General features: G+C 39.6%; 2 protein-coding genes across 2 annotated transcripts; both read right to left on the reverse strand.

Annotated features, from left to right (window-relative positions):
- Window positions 1-2524: 2524 nt before the first annotated feature.
- Window positions 2525-6808, reverse strand: LOC306924487 (uncharacterized protein). The gene is made up of 6 exons (XM_079503009.1): window positions 6442-6808; window positions 6001-6156; window positions 5042-5232; window positions 4077-4224; window positions 3490-3612; window positions 2525-2867 (listed from the first exon to the last, which is right to left on the reverse strand). Exons 2-6 carry the CDS (start codon window positions 6125-6127, stop codon window positions 2809-2811), a joined length of 648 nt encoding a protein of 215 aa, XP_079359135.1. The 5' UTR covers window positions 6128-6156; window positions 6442-6808; the 3' UTR covers window positions 2525-2808.
- Window positions 6809-10044: 3236 nt separating this feature from the next.
- LOC306924889 (cell adhesion molecule CEACAM6-like) lies at window positions 10045-18460 on the reverse strand. Its single transcript, XM_079503573.1, has 8 exons — window positions 18264-18460; window positions 16828-16943; window positions 16484-16602; window positions 15975-16180; window positions 13937-14188; window positions 12973-13281; window positions 11806-11917; window positions 10045-11112 (listed from the first exon to the last, which is right to left on the reverse strand). Exons 1-8 carry the CDS (start codon window positions 18310-18312, stop codon window positions 11046-11048), a joined length of 1230 nt encoding a protein of 409 aa, XP_079359699.1. The 5' UTR covers window positions 18313-18460; the 3' UTR covers window positions 10045-11045.
- Window positions 18461-21127: the final 2667 nt, after the last annotated feature.

The following is a 21127-nucleotide window of genomic DNA, read 5'->3' on the forward strand; positions in this document are numbered from 1 at the left end:
ACACCCAGATGTCTGTTTACTTTGTAGAGTTAACTGTGCCAAGGGAACACATTCAATGACACAGTGTGTATACAAGGAAGAACCTTTCATACATTGAACTTGCAGGCCAAGGGCAAAACAGCCAAGCTTTAAAGTGTACTAAAGCATAAGAAAACATGATGAACTATGAACAGTAAATGAAAGGTATAAGCTTTTATACACTAGCAGCCAAGGCTGCAAAGTGAACTGTGAGCTCTTGTTTTCTTGAATAAGAAAAACACCTGAACACACTCACGCACGCACGCAAGCATGCACACGCCGCAAACGCACACACACATCCCCTCCTCTCTGCCCTCTTTCTAACCCCAGGTCGCATGGTAATGATTGTTTTTGATTGATTGAGTGAAATTTGTATTTCACAGTATAAACGAAAGCACATGTCAATACATAAACTGTTACTTTGTGGACGAACCATGATAAAGCACTAACACTTGTTTACAACAGGGCCCACCATTTTCAATTCATCAGAAATTGTGTGATGGAACCTCGTGGCTGGCCGATCGGCAGAGGTATCTGGTGGGTTTTCATCTCTCAATATAGGCCTACTACAAAATATTCAACTAAATATACTACAAATATTTCAACATGAAGGCTGACCTTAAACAGAGAAATGGATAGCCTGCCGTAGTTTGTTTGAGCTATTATACTGTACTTACTGTTAACTTTATGCAGTATGTGGTTATGTGGTGTACTGCAGGTCGACAGTGCAGTGCTATAGGTAAGAAGTTAGAGCTGGGAGTTGGAACAGATTGGGGGCAGAATGAAATACCTCTGGACGCACGCACGCACGCACACACACACACACACACACACACACAAAATTATGCTCAGCTAATACAATAGCATCCCATTATGCAGACATTTTCTACAAACCTTATTTATTTTTGTATGTGTACAAGCTCCTATTTACAAATATTATGTGCAAAGCCAACAGAAAATGACAATTATAGAGGTAAAATACATAAAAATATACATTTAGATTACAGCTTCAGCAAAACAAGACAACAAACAACAAACAACAAAGTAAATAGTTTGTTGTTTGAGGAAGAGGATATATTCATCATTAAAGTTTTGGCATAAAGTATCAAGCGTGTGTTGTAATATAATGTTGTTAATAATGTAATAAACTAAGACATTCATTTTAATCATTTACATTGCTTAGTTGTTCAGTTGGTTAAATAGAAAGTGGATTGACCTCAGTATGTATTCATATTAAAAACAATTCATGTAAAAAACAAGAATGACTCAGTCATAACTACCAGGTGCAGAAATTAGCTGTTTATGAACATACAGTTACAGTATAATCAGTTTGTGTGCCTCTGCCTCAGCTCACAGCTTCACAGACTATGGGTTTTATGGGTACGTCTCCCATTGGCTTAGAGGCAGCCTGGCTATAGAGACGAGGCAGCCGATCATGAAAAAGTGTCCACTGCGGTCGCTACTAGAGGTAGTAGCAAATGTAGTCCAGGTGCTTTTCAAGCACCTGCAATAATAATAATGCTGGTTGAATAACTTGATTCTTGAGTCTCTTGATACCTTGCTTACTATTTTACAAATACATGCTGCTCTCTAGTGGCTAAACAAGTGAACTGAAGTCTGCTTTTATGAGCACTGAAAGCAGGGTTCTGACAACAACTCAATGCAGATGCTTTTCTTACCCCTTAAATCTGTTAATTTGAGTGGATTCAGTTGGTTTCCTTTGGTCTTTAAGAACATCTCCTATACAGAACATAATCATTACAAAGCTTAACATTGCACAATCATGCATAATACAAGTCCTGGTTCATTTGGGGTGAATTTTGGGGTTTTCAAAATAAAAGATCCTGTGCACTAAGTAGGGAAGTGACAGCCTCAATGGTGGCAGTCAATGAGATTAACAGAATTAATTTAACAAAAAAAGTCATGCCCAAACATCCCTTCTATTTGAAACCACAGTCTAACATTTTTTATTTACGAAATTATTGATCAATTCCTCATGGAATTCAGAACATATTTACAGACAGTGACATTTTTTAATGAGTTTAGGGATCTGACTGATCCACATCTGATGATTTAGTTTACATCTACCATGATCCCCGTCAGATGAAAGATAAAATCACCAAAGTGGAACTGACAGGATTAAAAAACATATTATTAGTATCACTATCACAGTGCAAGGTCAGTGTGTTCCAGCCAAGTATAGCAAGCTTGAAGAAGTAATGGCAAATATTTCCTGCCCACAGTTTCTGCACTTCATACTGTGGGCCCTCATTCATATCTTATGATCCATCACCACAGTGTTGTGCACCAGAGATAGCAGATCTACATGCTCATGACACATCCCGGATGCAACGTGTTGTGAGCTTTTACTGCAGTGTAGATACTGCATATTGTACGATTAACTATAAATCAGGCTTCAGGGCATGAGGCAGATGTTTCCTGTACTCCTGTAGTCCACTCCCAGCCTCAGACAGATGTTTTCTGTACTCCTGTAGTCCACTCCCAGCCTCAGACAGAAATGTTAAAATGCCATCCACAGGCCTTATTGGTTCAATGAGTCAAAACAAATTAGGAAGGAGATTGTTTCATAATAAAACACATTGAATTGTCATATCCGAGCATTATTAGAAAAATTCGATACATTTGCATTGCCCTGCCATCCTGGTTGTTTTTTATTGACTGATTGAATCGCTCTTATTATACAGAGAAAAATACAAAGTGCAAGTGTCCACAGAGTATGGTATTTAAGCATTTGTACTCATCCTATCACATCCTGCTGAGCCTGTTTCTCTAGTATTCATCCTTTGTGACGATTGTAACAACATCATCCTCTTCAGATTCACTTCCTCCTACAGGCACAAACAAATACATCAGTATCTTTTCTCTCTACCCAACACACGCATGCACGCACGCACGCACGCACGCACGCACGCACGCACGCACGCACGCACGCACGCACGCACGGACGCACGCACGGACGCACACACACACACACACACACACACACACACACACACACACACACACACACACACACACACACACACACACACACACACACACATACACACACACACACACACACACACACACACACACACACCTTCTCATAGAGCAGTGGTTCCCAAACTAGTGAATATATCTGCACACATTGTGAGCTTGTAGATCTGCTATTTTCACTATACTAGCCTATATAAAAATAATGCAATTTATTAGATTTTCATGAATTTCCTTTGAAACATTATTGATAGATTTTTTTTGTTTTTGAAAATCTTTTGAAATAATTAGAAAATTGTAGGAAACTGGAAAAAGGGATATTAGCTACCCATTGTTTGGGAAACAGTGTCATAGAGGGTTCTTTGCATTTTCTCTCTTTGTACTCAAAACAACACATATTAGCAAGACTTTTGGAGGAATCAGTACTTTAACTTGATCCTATACAGCACTGCTTCATGTTGAAGTGCAACTTACCAAACCATCTCTGGAGCTTCTCAGATCTCTGAACCATTAGGTAGGCCAAATAGAAGACCAGCAAGATGCCAAAGAATCCTCCGATCACACAGCCAATGATGGTAGCATAGTTACTTCCACTCTCTATAGGGAAAGGAGTGGGTGGGAAGCAGGAGAGAGGGGGATGAAGAGTGAGATTGTGTCCTTTACATGTGTTGGTGTCCTGTATATATATATATTTTTTCCCACTGAATTGTAGGTATCATTCGCCCACATTCACTGAATCTAACATGCACAAAGTCATTTCTTTCAAAGAGAATCGTTTCAACTTCTGCTTCACATAAAAGTATGAGCTTATTAGATGGAGAAATGTTTTGAACCGCCTGCGCACTGGAGTCAGCTGCTTCAAATCAGCAGTGAAGAGGTGGGGCTTGGTGGACAGTGCAGCATGCGAGTGTGGCGAGCCTGAGCAATCTGCCGAGCATATAATTAACACCTGCCCCCTGTACAGACCTCCTTCGGAGGCCGGCCTGTTCCACGTGGGACTAGAGACAAGGACGTGGCTACTCGATACTGAGTTGATACACGAAAGAAGGAAGAATATTCACCATAAACCCGTAGGAAGGCAGCAGGTGTGTCGGGGTGACCTGGTTGCTGACACACAACCCGTGTGGAGTTGTCAGAGTAAGACGTCCCAGTGATGGTCCACAGGGCCAGCAGCGTTCTGTTGTCCTCCTTACAACTGCCATGAAGAGCCTGGGAGTATAGCCTGTCACAATTATTACATAATCAACTAATCACCAGTAAGATGCCTGAGGGCGAGAAGCGACCTCGCCCTAAAGGAGGTGCATGCATCCGCCTGGGTGACAGCAGACTGCTGGGCGAGTGCTGGCGCTTTGGCATGGGGGGTATAAGATCTTAAGTTTCAGGCCTGTTGAGAACTGTTTTTGCCGGCTGCACTAATAACTTTGGGGCAGGCCCGTCTAGAGTTTAAATGGACAGGTATCTGTCAAAAGGGAGACATCAAAGAGGAAGGATGGATGGGGAAGGATCAACATAAGAAATGTCAGAACAGGTCAGCTCCATATATGGAGATCTAAGGGTTTGAGGTTTGAGGTCAGATGTAGAGTTACTGGCCAATATTGATGACATCAGGGATCTCCATATATGGGCTTAATAGAGCCATCCCTGATGATGTCACATGATGTCACATGCTGCGACCTTTGGTCACAACAATAATTTGTAATAATTCATCAGATTTATTCTAATCAAAACTACAAGTTTACAATTGTGTCACATCATGAGGCACTGTAAGCTATCAGCTATCAGCTATATACCGCTCTTCTTTTTTCTTTTTTTTAAACATTTTTTAAGTATAAAAATAATGAATTAGAATCAGTTATTTATTTGTCATATCTGCCCTGTGCATTTTTTGTTACCAGGCAAACAGAAATGTATTCTTTATTTCATTATGTTCCAATGTTCAATGCCAAAAACACAATTAAATAATTAATCGCAATTATTTGTGTGACAATTAATTGTCAGCTAAAATTTGTAATGGTGACAGCCCTACCTGGGGGATGTCATCTATCTCCACTCCAGGGCAGGTGAGGCTGTGGTTTCCATGGCCGCCATAGAGGGTGAGCGTGAGTTTGGATGGGACCGGAGTCACTCCACAGCGGAACGTTGCAGGCTCCCCTGCCGCCACGGTGAGGTTCCCTGGGAGGGTGCTGTACCCTGGAGGGCCAGCCTGGGTTTGTTGTGCCGAAGAAGGGTTGATGCTAGTAGTGGATGTGTTGGTGGTGTTTTGGGCTGGGTAATTAATACATTGTTAGTGCATGGAGAATGTGGTTTGATCGTGTGTGTGTGTGTGTGTGTGTGTGTGTGTGTGTGTGTGTGTGTGTGTGTGTGTGTGTGTGTGTGTGTGTGTGTGTGTGTGTGTGTGTGTGTGTGTGTGTGTGTGTGTGTGTGTGTGTGTGTGTGTGTGTGTGTGTGTGTGTGTGTGTGTGTGTGTGTGTGTGTGTGAGCGAGTAGAGGGGAGAGAGGAACATCAATAAATGAAATACCAGTGCACAGATATTCAAATTTAACCGCCTAGTTCAACTGCTGCAATTTCAATTTGAATTCTCTCCTTGAATTGTCTTAGGGGAAAGATCAGGAGGGTACTTGCTCATTTTATATTTTATAGGTGGGCGGAGAATTAGCTCCTTATCGTTTACCCAAAGGTAGAATTTCACAATTGGTGTTATTAAGGGAGATGTCTTTAATACCTTCATTTTATTGTACTTAGTTATTTACACCATTGATCATAAGTATTGTAAGGTATTAAGACATTACATTATCATTATCTTTGGTAATAATAGACCATGTAGAAGTCGAGGACCATGCTACGCAATACCTAACATTGTTCTATGAAATAAAAATGTGTAAAAGTCTAACTCTGATAGTGTACAAATTAACCAAATGGATCCGTATAGGGTTACACTATCAGTTACAAATGGAGGAGTTTCTGTGTAGGTTTTGCGTATTTACCTGAGGTGTGTAATGGCAGTGGAAGTAGAGCCATCAGCAACACACAGAGACCTGAACCCTTGTTCATCATCCTTCCTCTCCTTGTCTTCTCCATGTTCTCTCCTCTCCTGTCCCTCTTCTCCACCATTGCCCTCTCCCTCCTATTCCATAGGTTTCCTCTACAGTTTGGTGAATAAAACTTTACTTAAAGAGACATAATACTACAAGTCATGCTATCAGGTGCTGTAATTACAGCCTCATTATGTTCATTGTAAATGAACTTAATTAACTGTAAGTTGTTTTATAATTTCAAAAGAATAAGTTCTTACCGGTATGCATTGTCAATATCATGCTTCCAACAAGAAACCATTTTTCTCTGAAGCAGCTGTGAGCGCTATATTTTCTTTAAAATGTAAATGTAAAAGCTTGATACAACTGTGATCCTTTAAAAACATGGCTTACTTTGTTGTAGGCATTGTGCAGAGTTTTTCAAATAAAACTTCACAAATAAAGATGAAATCCAAAAACCCTGAAGCAAAAATGGGCATGTAAACTGACCACAATGTGAATGGAATTCCTCTCTGCTGCTGGCCCCAGAAAATGTCCTGTTTCCTGGTTGATGGTGACACTTCAAGACGAGCCTTAGAATCTGCGAAAATGTACAGTGGCTATACTTGTAACGTTTGAGAACCTCTTATTTTCAATATCTTCAGTCAACAAGTTCTTACTATCTACACACATACATATAATAGTCCCTCTACATGTGTGTGTCTCTCTCTCTTACTAAGCCAGTCTAGAAGGAAAGGAGGAAAATAAACAAATCAAGGAACTTCCCAGTCACCTCATTTGAAAGTAAGATTTCACAAAAGGAGAATCCTTTTGAACAGGTTGAGCTGGCCTAACCTGAGCCATAACTCTGCAGTGGTGGGAAAACTACTGCAATGTAACAATATCTCTGTTACAAGTACAAGTCCGGAATTCAAAATGTGCTTGAGTAAAAGTATAAAAGTATTGGTATCAAAATGTACTTAAAGTAGCAAAAGTAGAAAGTACTCATTAAGCATAATGTCTCATTTCACAAGTTTCCACATATACCCATACACAATTAACCCATGCCTAGTTGTCTACAAGCTCACAATGCTGCATTTATAAATTATGTTTTATAATAAAAATAAAAATCTACAAAGTAATCTAGTAACTAAAGTTTTCAAATAATTCTAGTGGAGTAAAAGTACAATATTTGCCTTTTGGATGTTGAATAGAAGTAAAAGTATATGAACATTTTAATATTTTACTTACTGTACAGTACTTGAGTAAATGTACTTAGTTACGTTACACCATTGTAACTCTGGAAGAGTTGACAGCCAACCACAGTTCTATGTCTCCCCTTCTTCGTTTGTTCTCTATTCTCCTTCTCTTTTCCTTTCCCCCTCGAAGTCCACCATTTGACTATATGAGTAAAGACATTTAACTTCCAAAGCAGGCTATGCAATATTTAACCTGACTCCGCCAGATGGGGCAGCAGAGAGTACACTGGGTTCCCAGGAGGGGGGAACCCAGTGTACTCTCTGCTGCCCCATCTGGCGGAGTCAGGTTATGCAATATTACCTTCCTTGTTCATTTAAATGTCAAGGCTGAGCCAGGGACCACCTTTGTTAACATAATAAATTATGCCGGCTAACCGGGCTCAATACAAATATATCACTTTAAAAAGTATATTCATTCATGAATTAATTGATTCTGAAATGTTTGAGAAAATACATGTATCTTATAGACTTAAATGAACACTGAGGATGGTTAATTTTATCAGAAGATCTGGCGCAGAGTAGAAAGCGGGCCCGCTTAGCGGGCCAGGGGATGGAAGGCACAAAAGTGATAAAATCCTTGGATAAAATTGGGAACTGGAAGCAGGCATGCTGGGAATGTGCTGTGGCGCCCTCTGGTGGCGCTGACGAGTATGGTAATGTCTCTAGATACTGTTAACCAAAATGAAACAGTTCTTTAATGCACCATTTTATATTTGCTTTTATTGAATATAATCAATTCAGTTTGCTGACAGTTTCCCAAATAGCCTATATTTGGACATTTCATACAAAAAACAAGAATCGTTTAAATAAAAAAATCTCAAATGTCAAAAATATAGTTCAAAGACACAGTCCAATGTTTATATCTTTCAAAATAGAAAACATGATCTACAAGCTTTAGATTGTTGCTATTTTCTAGACCTTTGCAGAACAAGCCCATCTTGCCATTAAGTTCAGTATTAAAGTATCGTTTAATACTGATTGTATTTAATACTGATTGTATTAAACGATGACAAACTCACCAACATTGCAGCTGTACAAAAGCTTTCTATATGCAAAGTGTTTGTTTCATAAAAATCCACGGTAGACATGTTATGATCATACGGAGCCCTGGAATGGCCATGGTTCGAAATATATTTTATCTTCACCGGTCGAGATACTATCTCGCCCGGTCAAGATATTATCTCGGCCGGTCGACATAATTAATGCTTAATAAGAAGAATGCTTTACAGAATATGTTTCCTGTGCTGCTGCAGATGTGTTAGTCATGGGGAACATGTGTATAGTTCTTACACACATTAGATTGAAAGGACATCACATTCCTTGTTCTTCCCAGGCCTCATGAACCACGAAAGGAAGACATCTCTGTAATCTATTCCACACTGAAGGAAGAGAACCCTCAACTCTATTCCACTGTAGATAAAACAAAAAAGGCTAAGCAGAGAAAAGCAAAGTAAAACCGAAGGTATAAAGAAAAATATGTGCATGTGTTTAGATGACATACAGTTTGAGGTTTTGGAATCCTCTCTTGTATTTTTATCTTCCTTATTCTTTCTCAGTTAACACCCAAGACCCAAGAAAAGAAAGGGAGAATTAAAAAGAAACAAAGAAGAAAAGGAGAGTGAGAAAGAAAACAGAGCAAAGCAAAGCAAAGCAAAAAGAGAGAAAGAAAGAGAGAGAGAGAGAGAGAGAGACAGACAGAGAAGAAAAAAATAAAGAGTGCTACTACACCAAATACTTCAAAGCAAGAAAGCATCTAAGACATCTAAGATCTTATACAATGCAATGCTGAACCTGATTCTTGTATTATTATCTATCGCCATCTAGAGTCTAAGAGACAGAACTTCACAAAGTACATCAGAAACAGGAGGATGTACTGTAATTAAAAGTTGTGAGACAAAATGACTGTATATATAAAGCAAAAGCACACAGTGATTTTGTCTCACAACTATTTCATTCATCATCACATTACTTCATCTATAGAAAGTTGAAACAGGTTGTATTTGTAAGTACATTTGTGGGGGGGAAAGTGCTGTGTTGTTTTTTAAACGCCTTTTACTGTAGAAAGAATCAAGATCACAGAGAATAAAATAAATATCCAAAAGCATGGATTTACAGATCAGAAAGGGGGAATCCCTCCCACTAAATCACACCCTATTGCTGGTGTCACTGGATGTTTTATGTGTTTTACCTAAAGGGATATTTATTCATTGTGGTATTGATGTAAATGCTGTATGCGTATGCGGCTAAGAACCCATTTTCTGGACACTCCGTAAAGTAAAAAATCACACTCATGTGAAGTGAGGGGCGCTCTTATCATGATACATCATACATCATCTCATTCTGGCCAATCACAATTTGCGTCCTCACTGCCTTCAATGTTTGTTTACACACTGTTCTCTTCAATGTTTGTGTTTACACACTGTTCTCTTCAATGTTTGTGTTTACACACTTTTGTCTTCAATGTTTGTGTTTACACACTTTTGTCTTCAATGTTTGTGTTTACACAGACCCTCAAAGCTGGACATAGGAGAAAAAATATGCATTTAAAATAAATCCATGAGGCACTTGAACTCATAACCTACAAGCTTGTACAAACTTGTAGATCGTCTCGTAAAAGCTGATATAGAAGTTCTGGTTATATGCTATTTTCAGCAAAGATATTTTGTGCAGGGGGAAAAAAGGAGAAAATCAAGTATAGAGTATTGAGGGACCTCAGTCAACAACGTATAAAGGGTCTAAGTTGTTAACTCTGGGTCCATTTAAATGAACACTGAGGAGTTTCTAGTAAATGAGTGGTGCTGAAGTCACTGTCCTCTTGGTTTTTCCCCTCAGAACAGCTATGCTCACTGTATCTGGTAAGTATCTGCTGGCATCTTATCACACTGGAAGGTTTACACTGAACTACACACACATAAGCTAAACTAAACTAAAATAAACTAGATGTCCTCCCCAGCACTTAATGGTTTTATTTTCCATCATTATATCATTATCAAGTCTCTGATAATACAGCCATGCATGTAGACCAGCCATTGACGTTCTTTGTCCAATTAAAATCCACTCAAAGTATTAATAGTAATTGTCTTCTGCTATTCCTGTAATTTTGTATGAAAGGAAATAAGAAAGAAATGATTACCCTAATTTCAATGAAAAAACTAAAAAAGCTTACATAGGAGTCATGCAGAGCATTTCCTTTACAGCTTTCTGCAGTAGACTCTTCCACAAGAGATTATATTGCATTTTAATTCAGGTTTATCCAAGACTTGAGGTGTTGAAATGTGCAGGTTTTCAAGTCTTAGTTTTGGGGATATGGTGCTCACCGTATGTTCTGAAAAATATTGAAATGTTGTGTGGCTTGTGTAAGATTTAGTAGCTATAATAATGCTTTTGTTTTTCTCATGACTGAGTCTTGCAGGCGTCGCAGAGCTGTGTGCATGGATTGTGACATCAGTCATGGTGTTTTCAAATGCCAATGTGCCATGTGCAATATATGCTATATCAGTTGTTGTGTCCTATGGTGTTTAATGAGAGTGTTTTACATGATATACACACAATCACAATCTGTGATTTCACTCTTGCAAGTTTGAAGGTGCTGAATTACAATGTAATAATACTGTTGTATTAGCAGAAGTAGGCTAGCAGTGTTCTTGTGGTTGCACTGGGCAATTCATATGTCTATCTAACTGTTTTTGTGGCTTGGTGTCTTTGGTTCCCATGATGTACTGTATGTACTGTATGATGTATCTTCGGTCTTGTACAGGCTTAAGGTTCTGGAGAAGTTGTCTCTGTGAGAGCATAGGACGTGTTACTGGAGGTAGACTTCTGTTTCCTGAGGGCATAGTGACATTATTCAGTATGGCATGATATTGATATCGATAGGTTTGCATAAGATAACCTTGTGCAAAACAGTCAAGTACTTTGTTGGGTTATATAGCAAATGTATCCAAAAGTATTGCAAAACAACATTAAACCACATAAATATTATTCATGAATAATCAAAGCTTCTTATCAAAATCTCTCAATATCACAAAAATTAAATAATACAGCCAACACCAGTGCACCAAGACACATTGTCACAAATACACACAAACAAAAGTTGAGAAGTTACTGGAACTACAGGTAGACTGCCAATAATCTTAATATCGGCCCTTATTCCCTTTTCTGGACATGTCACGTTCTGTGAAAATAGCAGAGCTACAAGATTACAACGCGATGTTGTGAGCTAGCCTCGTAGTGGCCAGACACGAATCTGCCAGTGGCAAAAAAAAAATGCCTTCAAGTGTGATATTAGTACGGCCAAGCCAGGCTAGTTGTGAGCTTGTAGATCGGATATATCCGACAAGTAAGTGTAGTGGGACAAATTAGGGGACCAAGGATAGAACCCTGGGGGACCCTGGTCAAAGACAAGGGTTAATATTGTAGATGTTTTAAGTGAGGTATTAGTACAATAGTGCCAGCAAGTATGATCCAATGACAAATAATACTTTAAACTATTTTACATACAGTATCTACAAAAACTCACCTGTAAATGATGAATGCCACTATGCCACTCAGAACTACTAAAGCGGCGATGGTTACTCCAACAATAACCATTCTCCGTCCCCGAAATTGATCTCCTGTTGCACTGGAGTGAGCTGAGAAATTGAGAAATTGTTATTATTTTAAAATGACACGTCCGTTTTCAGAATCTTTGAATTTCTGTAAAAATATTGTATCAAATTGATGATTATATCAACATATCACAGCATTTTGTTGTTGTCCTATCAACATAATTTGTATTAGCTGGGGACTTAAATTTCAGACGAGCTCTGGGAAGACAGCCTTGAAGAAGTTAATGCGTGCTCTATCAACTCCAGACATTGCCTTATCCAGTTTCGAGTCATACATAGACTCCATTATTCCAAATTAAAATGACATAACATATTCCCAGATATTTCTTCGCACTGTGACAAATGTAATGCAATAGATGCAAATCTTCTTCACAGCTTCGCCCTTTGCCCTCGGATACAAAGATATTGGATTAAGATATTTGAGACACTCTCTGATATTTTGAATATTCATATTGACCCCGATCCTGTACTAATTATTCTGGGTTTGTCAGACTCCATGCCTATGTTGACGAGAGCACAGAAACAACTCTTCTCATATGGTCTGATTACAGCAAAAAAACTAATTTTGACGCACTGGAAAAAGGAGGAGGCTCCTGCATTTAAGCATTGGCTAAATTAAATGACTAGTACACTTCATCTTGAGAGAATGAGGTATTTCCTGAGAGACAGGGAGAAACAATTTGATACGGTTTGGCTGCCCCTTGTCCATTACTTGAGTAGAAACAATTAATAGACAGGATACCACTGATATGGTTGACAGTACGCCATTTTCTTTTCAGATGTTTTCCATGAGCATTTCATCATCTTACTATTTTATTCTATAGTATGCGGTGTCACTGAGCAGTATGGGTGGGAGGGTTGAGGGTTTTCTTAATCTTTTTTTTGTTTTCTATAAAAGAAAAATGTATTTCATATCATAATGTTTGTGTAACAATTTATAATCTGTTCTCAATAAAAACCTATTTGACAAAAAAAAAACATATATTGTATTATCACAAACAAAATGTTGTAACTCGTCCCTGGATCAGGTACAAGAGAACTGTAGCATTTTCTGTTTCACTGGTTTTGCATGGACCTACCTGTGTCTATGTTGACTGTTACTGTGAAGTTCTGTGACCCGTGTCCATTGTTTGCTACACAGCAGTACTGCACAGGCGCTGCCTTGGCGATGTTGGTAATGATGAGTCTCTGGCTTGTTCCACAGGGTGGATCAAGGGACTGTGTTCCTTGCTGAATGGTGGGTGTTGTGACACACCTAGGACCCTTGTACCAGGTGTATGTGAGTACAGGCGGGTTGGCATCACTCCTGCATATCAGTGCTGCTGCACCAGCACCCTCTGGCAGCTCTTCATCTGGTATCACAGACACGGTTGTGTTACGAGGAGGATCTGGACAAAAAGACACGGTTGTGTTACGAGGAGGATCTGGACAAAAAGACACGGTTGTGTTACGAGGAGGATCTGGACAAAAAGACACGGTTGTGTTACGAGGAGGATCTGGACAAAAAGACACGGTTGTGTTACGAGGAGGATCTGGACAAAAAGACACGGTTGTGTTACGAGGAGGATCTGGACAAAAAGACACGGTTGTGTTACGAGGAGGATCTGGACAAAAAGACACGGTTGTGTTACGAGGAGGATCTGGACAAAAAGACACGGTTGTGTTACGAGGAGGATCTGGACAAAAAGACACGGTTGTGTTACGAGGAGGATCTGGACAAAAATGAATGACAGAAATCAGTTCTGTGTCCAATTAAGATCACTTCACTGCTTTATCACTGGCAGAGTAATTAAACGTAAATGAAGAATAAAATAAAAGACCATGATTCATTGACATTGCTAAGTAACCATTTCCTCAAGGAGTATTTGATTTTCAAGGAAGCCACTGCATTTGATTAATTTTAGTACGTAGAAAACAAAAAACGTTAAACTTGCATGAGTTTAATCCAACACATACTGTATCATTGTGCTTTTAATTTTTGTCAGTGCAAATTTACTTTAAAAAAAAAGTCTGGCCTTAAATAGCCCAGAATCCCTCACTTACACTGCACATTGAGAGCCAATCCTGTTGATCTGTGTACTGTATTACTGCAGTAGTAGGTCCCAGTGTCAGCAGCCTTGACATCAGTCATTGTAAGCACCTGTCCAACATGCCCAGTGGTGGTGAGGGCATTCTTGTACCACTGGTAACGACCCTCTGGATTGGCAGCAGGGCTGCAGCAAGACAGACGTAGGGACATTCCCTCTGTGATGTCTCCACAGGGACTCACTGACACTGCAACCGCACTGGGAGAGTCTGGAACACAAGGTTAAGGAGAGAAAACTAATTTAAAACATGCACATGTCTGTTTAGTTGAAATAATTGTACTGGTGTACATCCATCCATCCATCCATCACTCTATCCAAGTATCCATCCATCCTTCCAAGTTCAGCGACTGCTCTGTTTCAGTTATTTATGGAGATTTAAAAATAGGAGGATTCATACTGAAAGGAATAGAGGAAGTGCTGTACAAGGAAGCATTTCAAATAAGTGTTCTGTTCACCATCATGTCACAACTTGCTTGACTTTGGTCAGGTCTGAATATTAAGTTAAACTAGAAAAAGTGCCCTTCTTGGCACAGGTCTCCACCAGGAGGATAGGACTGTGTGAGATGTTTGGCAAAATGTTTAGGAGTAATATAAACATGTTTGCCTTTGATGGCAATTGGATGACTTGAGGCATTTTGTTCCAAAAATATGTTTTGCAAAAATCAACCTGTTGGTGGCGCTATAACAGGCCTAGTATGAAAATGTGTGAAAGATTTCACGTAAATTGCATTCTGCGTTCATGATTTGAGGCTTTTGTTCAAAACGGGGCAATCTTGCAAACTGTGAAAGCCAATTATAGGCAATTAGGATGGAATATGAAATATCGGACAGATCCGACTTGAGCACATGACCATAGAGATACTGTGTAACGATTTGTGAGATTTTTGGACAGAATCTGGAGGAGTAATGTCAAAAAATGTGTTTTACAAAAGTCGGCCTCCTGGTGGCGCTATAAAAGGCAGATGCGGAAAATGCAGGTCAAAGGTTTGTCCTTGGCCTCTAGGGAGTGTGCATGCAACGTTTCACGCAGATCGGTGCAGTTTTAGGTAAAAAATTTGAAAAGCTGCCTCATGGTGGCACTATAACAGGCCGTTCTGGAAAATGCGGGGCAGAGGTTCATCGTTGGCATCCAGGGAGTGTGTGTGCAAAGTTTGGCATCGACCGGGTTAACGGTGCCGGAGATTAGCTGGTAACGTTTAGACTGGTTCTGAAGGCAGTGAAGATTTTGATAGGCGATTGACCCATTGAACCAAAGGCAAGGGGGCTACAACTAAAGTGTGGCTAGTGGAGATTGATTGATATATACAGTCTTCTTCCATTCCATCTATATAGTTATTTTAAGGAACAAGTTAGCTGAAGATTTAGATAGAGTTTGCAGGGGTTTAGTAGTAGCTCTTACTGGAACATCATAGAGGCTGCTTGGGGGTTTGGACTTGTGATGCTTTGTTTATTATAGTCTAGTCACTGGACAACCCAGCCTTCACACACAGACAAATCTGCTCTCTACAATTGTCATTTGTTAGGGAAAAAGTCCGCAAACCACTCATTGCTGTTTTTTCAAGTTTTAGCCAAGGTTGCCAGTGCCAGTGCCACTAACAGTTGTGCAATATTACACATTACACATATATTGCACATTATATAACACACGTGTACTGAGTGGATGACTAACAAGGTAAGGGTTGTCCCAGTGTGAAATTGTAGCTTTAACAGTGTCTGGTGAACAGTGGGGAATATTGAGTCATTCAGAGTCGTTGCCACAGTCTGTGTATGTGCAATTCAGCCATACAGAGAAAACAATTAAAGTGTTCTAGCCACCCTGTCCAATCTTGAACTATCCATAGTTCCATAGTAAACTATTCATAGTTCCATAGTAAACAGCTTGTAAAGCTGCACAAATCAAGTTCTGGCCATACATACAGTACATGCAGACAATACATATACAAAAAAAGCTTGAACTTATCGAAATATCACTGTATCCAGTATTTGAATGATACCTGCCACTAGGAGCTGTATCCCGCTCTGTTCCGGCATCTTCTGTGTGGGATGACTGGTGATCAGATAGAAAACGTAGGTTCCACTGTCTGACTCCCTCAGACCAGAAATCTTCAGAGAACAGTTCTGATATCCTGGTTTCCCAAAGTACTCCACTCTGTTCTGGAAGGATAGATCTGGAAAGATACCAGCACTGTGAAACACATAGCTGAGAGAGAGAGAGAGAGAGAGAGAGAGAGAGAGAGAGAGAGAGAGAGAGAGAGAGAGAGAGAGAGAGAGTTACACACTGTATTAGCACAATACAATATGTGGTCATTAACCCTGTATGTGCCCTCAGTCCTACGCTCATTCTCTGAGCTACAGAATGAGCATACATGTTTTGCCATTACCATTTGAAAGAATGATTTGTGATGATTCTTGTGATGCTGATGTTGATCATGTGCAGGTGTGTTCAAAGTGTCCAGTACTGCATCTGTATTCCTACAGTATACTCAACAGTTTGGCTGCGTACCTTTGTGTGAGACATCGGCTCTCTCCCCGACACCACATCTCAGACAATACTTTGTGCTCTTCCTCCCCTTCTGTTCCTCCACCTCCTCCACCCTCCATGGCTGAATGCAGGGGAAGTACCTGGATATGTTGTACAATGTTTTCTGTTAATTAATGAGGATCATAGTCATGAAATAGACTATATGTACCAATCCAGCTGCTGAAACTGATGGATGCTGATATTCATTATGGCCCATTCATTCCAACTGATTATTTTGTCTCCATTAGAGAATGTATTTTAAATAAATACAAAGCGGTAAGGGATATGTTATGACTGTTGACAAGGCATATTCTTCATTACCATACCTCTTCTGTTTTCCAGTGGGGATAGTCATAGGAACATGGGATGACCAGCGATGAACCAACCACAGCACAGATAGGACTGGAGGGGAGATCAACTGACCAGTCACTGGCAAGAGCATCTGGAGGGTGGGACACATGTGACTTATAATAATGACTATCTATAATAACAGCTTGTATATATTTAATTTAGTCACAACTCGTCCTCTGCTTCCTAAAACTGGATCAGGTTGCAGGCAAAAGAACAAGATGCAGCACTTGAATCATCATCATCATCATCATCATCATCATCATCCTCATCATCATCATCATCATCATCATCATCATTTTATGATCATCATCATCATCAATTTATATACCGCTCAAATCCAACTCCAATAATGCATTCCAGCCATTCCTTAACTGTTTACACAATATCAAGTCCTGGATGAATGCCAACTTCCTCACTCTCAACGAAAATAAAACCGAAATCATAATCTTTGACCACCATTCCACCACATCCTCCTGCACCCTAGGTGCTTTAAATGCTAATATACATCCCTTTGTTAAAAACCTTGGTGTCATTTTCGATAAAGATTTTAAATTTAATAAACAAATAAGCTCCGTTGTAAAAACGAGTTTCTTCCAACTTAGAACTATTGCTAAGATCAAGTCGTACCTCCCCCCAAACAACTCGAGATGGTCATCCACACCTTCATTTCCACACAAATTGATTACTGCAATTCTCTGTACACTGGTATCGATCAGGCGTCACTTAGGCGCCTGCAGTTAGTGCAGAATGCAGCTGCCCGTCTTCTGACCGGAACCAAAAAACGTGAACCCCTGTTCTGGCCTCTCTCCATTGGCTCCCTGTTAAGTTCAGAATAGATTTTAAGGTGCTTTTATTTGTTTTTAAATCACTTCACGGTCTCTCTCCCTCCTACCTCTCTGACCTAATTGTGCCCTACGCCCCATCTAGAGCATTAAGGTCTGCGGACAAGCTGCTGCTGGTCGAGTTCACGACTAATAAGAGGAGCAGGGGTGATCGTGCTTTTGCGGCTGCGGGCCCCAAACTCTGGAACATGTTGCCCCTCCATATTAGATCTGCCGAGTCAATTGGGGCTTTTAAATCCCTCCTCAAAACTCATCTGTTCTCCCTCGCCTTTAATTGCACCTGATTTACCTGTATATTGATTTCCAGCTCTGTGCTATTGTATGCTCTGTTTTATATTTTATTGTCTCTTTTCATTGTTTTATATTGCTATGCTCTACTGTCTTGTTTTCACTCTGTTCAGCACTTTGGTCAGCTTTGGCTGTTGTAAAGGTGCTATACAAATAAAGTTTGATTTGATTTGATTTGATCATCATCATCATCATCATCATCATCATCATCATCATCATCATCATCATCATCATCATCATCATCATCATCTTCTTCTTCTTCCTCATAATCATCATCTTACCTATTAATGTGAGCAGCATGCAGCATATCTGAAGCATTCCTTCACCCATCCTTACGTCTTATCATTCGTCTCTTCCACTTCACCTCCGGCTACTGTTGATTTGGCTGCCTTTAATTTCTCTTACACTTTCATCCAAGCTGGTGTCTTTTGGTCTAACTTGCCCACACTTCTCTCCCTCCTGCCCTCATTGATTGTTCCTTCTGTGCCCTTTGTCTCTTCCAATGCACTTTGTCTCTTCCAATGCACTTTCTCTTTTAATGCACTTTTCGCCTCTGTTTCAGTTCTTCTGTTTCAGTTCTTCTCTGCTCCTTTGGTTTAGCTACTCCTGTGTGTGTCTCAAGTCCTTATTTTTCTGTCTGCTAAACTTCCCTTTTCTTCTCCAAACAAGGAAGGAAATTACGTGAACTTACTCAACAGTGTTGCATGTTCCCCTAAAGGGATTTACTTCACCTTCCATGTTTTTTGCACAATATTGTTTTTTTAATATACAATGTCAATAATATGAAATGTGATACTTTTTGCCTCTGTGTGCATGCATGCAAGTAGGCCTTGTGTTAGGTTTGGTCCAATAACTCGGTTCAGTGTTGGGATCAGTTGTAATAGTTTTACTGTTTGAAAATAATAGCATAATACCATGTTAAAGTGAATGGCAAATACCAGTAGGTAACTTTAGGCTAACAAGGGCATATCCTATACTGTTCTCATTCAGGAGGACAGACTGGACAACACATGGCATTCACGTGGCAGACAGACGGACAGACAGACATGTATATGGACCAGTCACCAGTGAGTGACAGGCACACAGACAGATTGGCAGAAAGACAGTCTTCCCAAGGTCCTTGAGTCTGTCCTGACATCCCGTTGACCACTCACATCATACTGTGACGTCACGTGCACCCCTTCGTGATCGGCCGTGCCGTTGACCGTTTCCACCGCAGGGCAATCAGGATCGGGTTGAAGGCGAAACGGCCAAACTATTTCGGACTATCTGAAAACTGTGGATAACTATTTGATACTGTACTTTTTTTCCCTTTCAACCTTCCAAATGTTTCTCTCTTTTCGATTAGAAGCGGACGCCGTTGGTTTTGGTTGACTGAAACGGCTGAACGTCAGGACAACATTTTCTTTCTCTTTTCTTTCTTTGGGCCAGCCACCTGTGAAGAGAAGGGACCGTGGGTTGATTGAAGGCTCGGAATACATCTGTTTTGGATTTGAATTAAAAGGCATTTATGATTCTTTTAAAGACACAAACGACAGCCAAAACAAAAGTTTGTTGTTGTAAGTATATAGCCCACATATTTGATTTACTTTTGGCAATAATCAAGCCTAGGCCTGCCATAGGCAACACCTTCGTTTTTTTGTTCATCGAAACAGGTGACACGTTATTATTTTAGCGAGTTGCTGTCTGTGGTCGTGTAGGCCTACGTGAATTGAATTGGACAGCTTTAATTGTCGCCAGATGATAAAATAGGCTAAATTAACCGAAATTCTATAGCCATACATACTAATAGCCTACTATTTTCGCGTTAGACCAAAGTGTGAGGGTCTATTATTCTGGTGGAATATGTGGACATATCCTTTCATGTTGCCCTTTGGTTTGTTGAACTTGATTAACCCATGCTTTAGTTGTTCATGACATGTCGCAGGGGGTCTCGTTTAAATGCCCCCCCACCCCTTTGTAATGCAACCTTTATTATGTAGCATTGTAGTAGCCTATGCCTACTGCAGGCCCATAGCTTATTTGTCTATATCAAATTAATGTGTAATTCTTTGTACAATATAAGGTCCAATAAACGTGAGCTGGTGGGGGTTAATAATAGGCTACATGCCATGTCCTGTTGAACATTTGTTGATCATTAATTGGAAACCAGTTAAGAACAAGTAAAGTTTTGGGAAAGAGGACACATGTCTAAATAATAACATAATGTAGCCTAATAGGTTTCCTGAAAATCTAAACAATGAAAAACAAAAAAATGAAAAAGCTGTCCAGTCCAAACAGTAGACAATAGCCTACTACACAATGAACATTAAAAGTATTCACCATTACTTATTTGAATTTTAAATCAGTCATTCAGTCTACATGTGAACACTTTTTGTAGCCTAAACCTGGCTTAAATGTGAGTTATCATAAATATTAGGATGAGCTACCGGTATGCTCCTTGACCAAAAGGTTGTGGGAGAATGCTAGCCTATAGAGCTGTAGATGTGTTTATGATAGGCAATTAGGCATGAATAAATCCATAACAGAAAGTAATTTTGGAGTAAATAGTAAATACCTATATGCTATACTGTAGGTCAGTCAGTGGCTCCCAGACTATTCATCTATGTTGTGAGCTTGTAGATCTGCTATTTTCACTACTTCTTAAAACGTTCTTTACATTCATTTATGGAGATGATCAGAATATTTAATTTAATCTAAAAAAAATATATATAAAAATGTTGGAATTGTTTTTAAATCGATGAAAATTTAAGATTTTTGGTTTATAAACCTTTAAAATCTTTCGAAATACCGTATTATACTCGCAACCTATAAAATTTGATCTGCGACCCACAAATAGGTCCCGACCCACTGTTTGGGAAACACTGCTGTAGGCCTATAGGTGAACTACTGCAAAAGTGGTCACGTGATTGTACTGTACATGATCTGCTGGCTCATCAGTATTTCTTATTTACCATATACTGCAAAACGTTTACAAACGTACTGCTAAATACAAACAAGCATCATGATTTACTACACTATGATTATGATTATTAATATTTGTATTATATTTGAACTAAGTGGATCTGATTTTTATTGGATCAGATTGAAGGGACAACCGAGGGATATTCTACCTTCTTTTAGCCCAAAGGGAGGTAGGAAGGAA

The sequence above is a fragment of the Electrona antarctica genome (assembly GCF_951216825.1).
Source record: "Electrona antarctica genome assembly, chromosome: 6".
Classification (NCBI taxonomy): domain Eukaryota; kingdom Metazoa; phylum Chordata; class Actinopteri; order Myctophiformes; family Myctophidae; genus Electrona; species Electrona antarctica.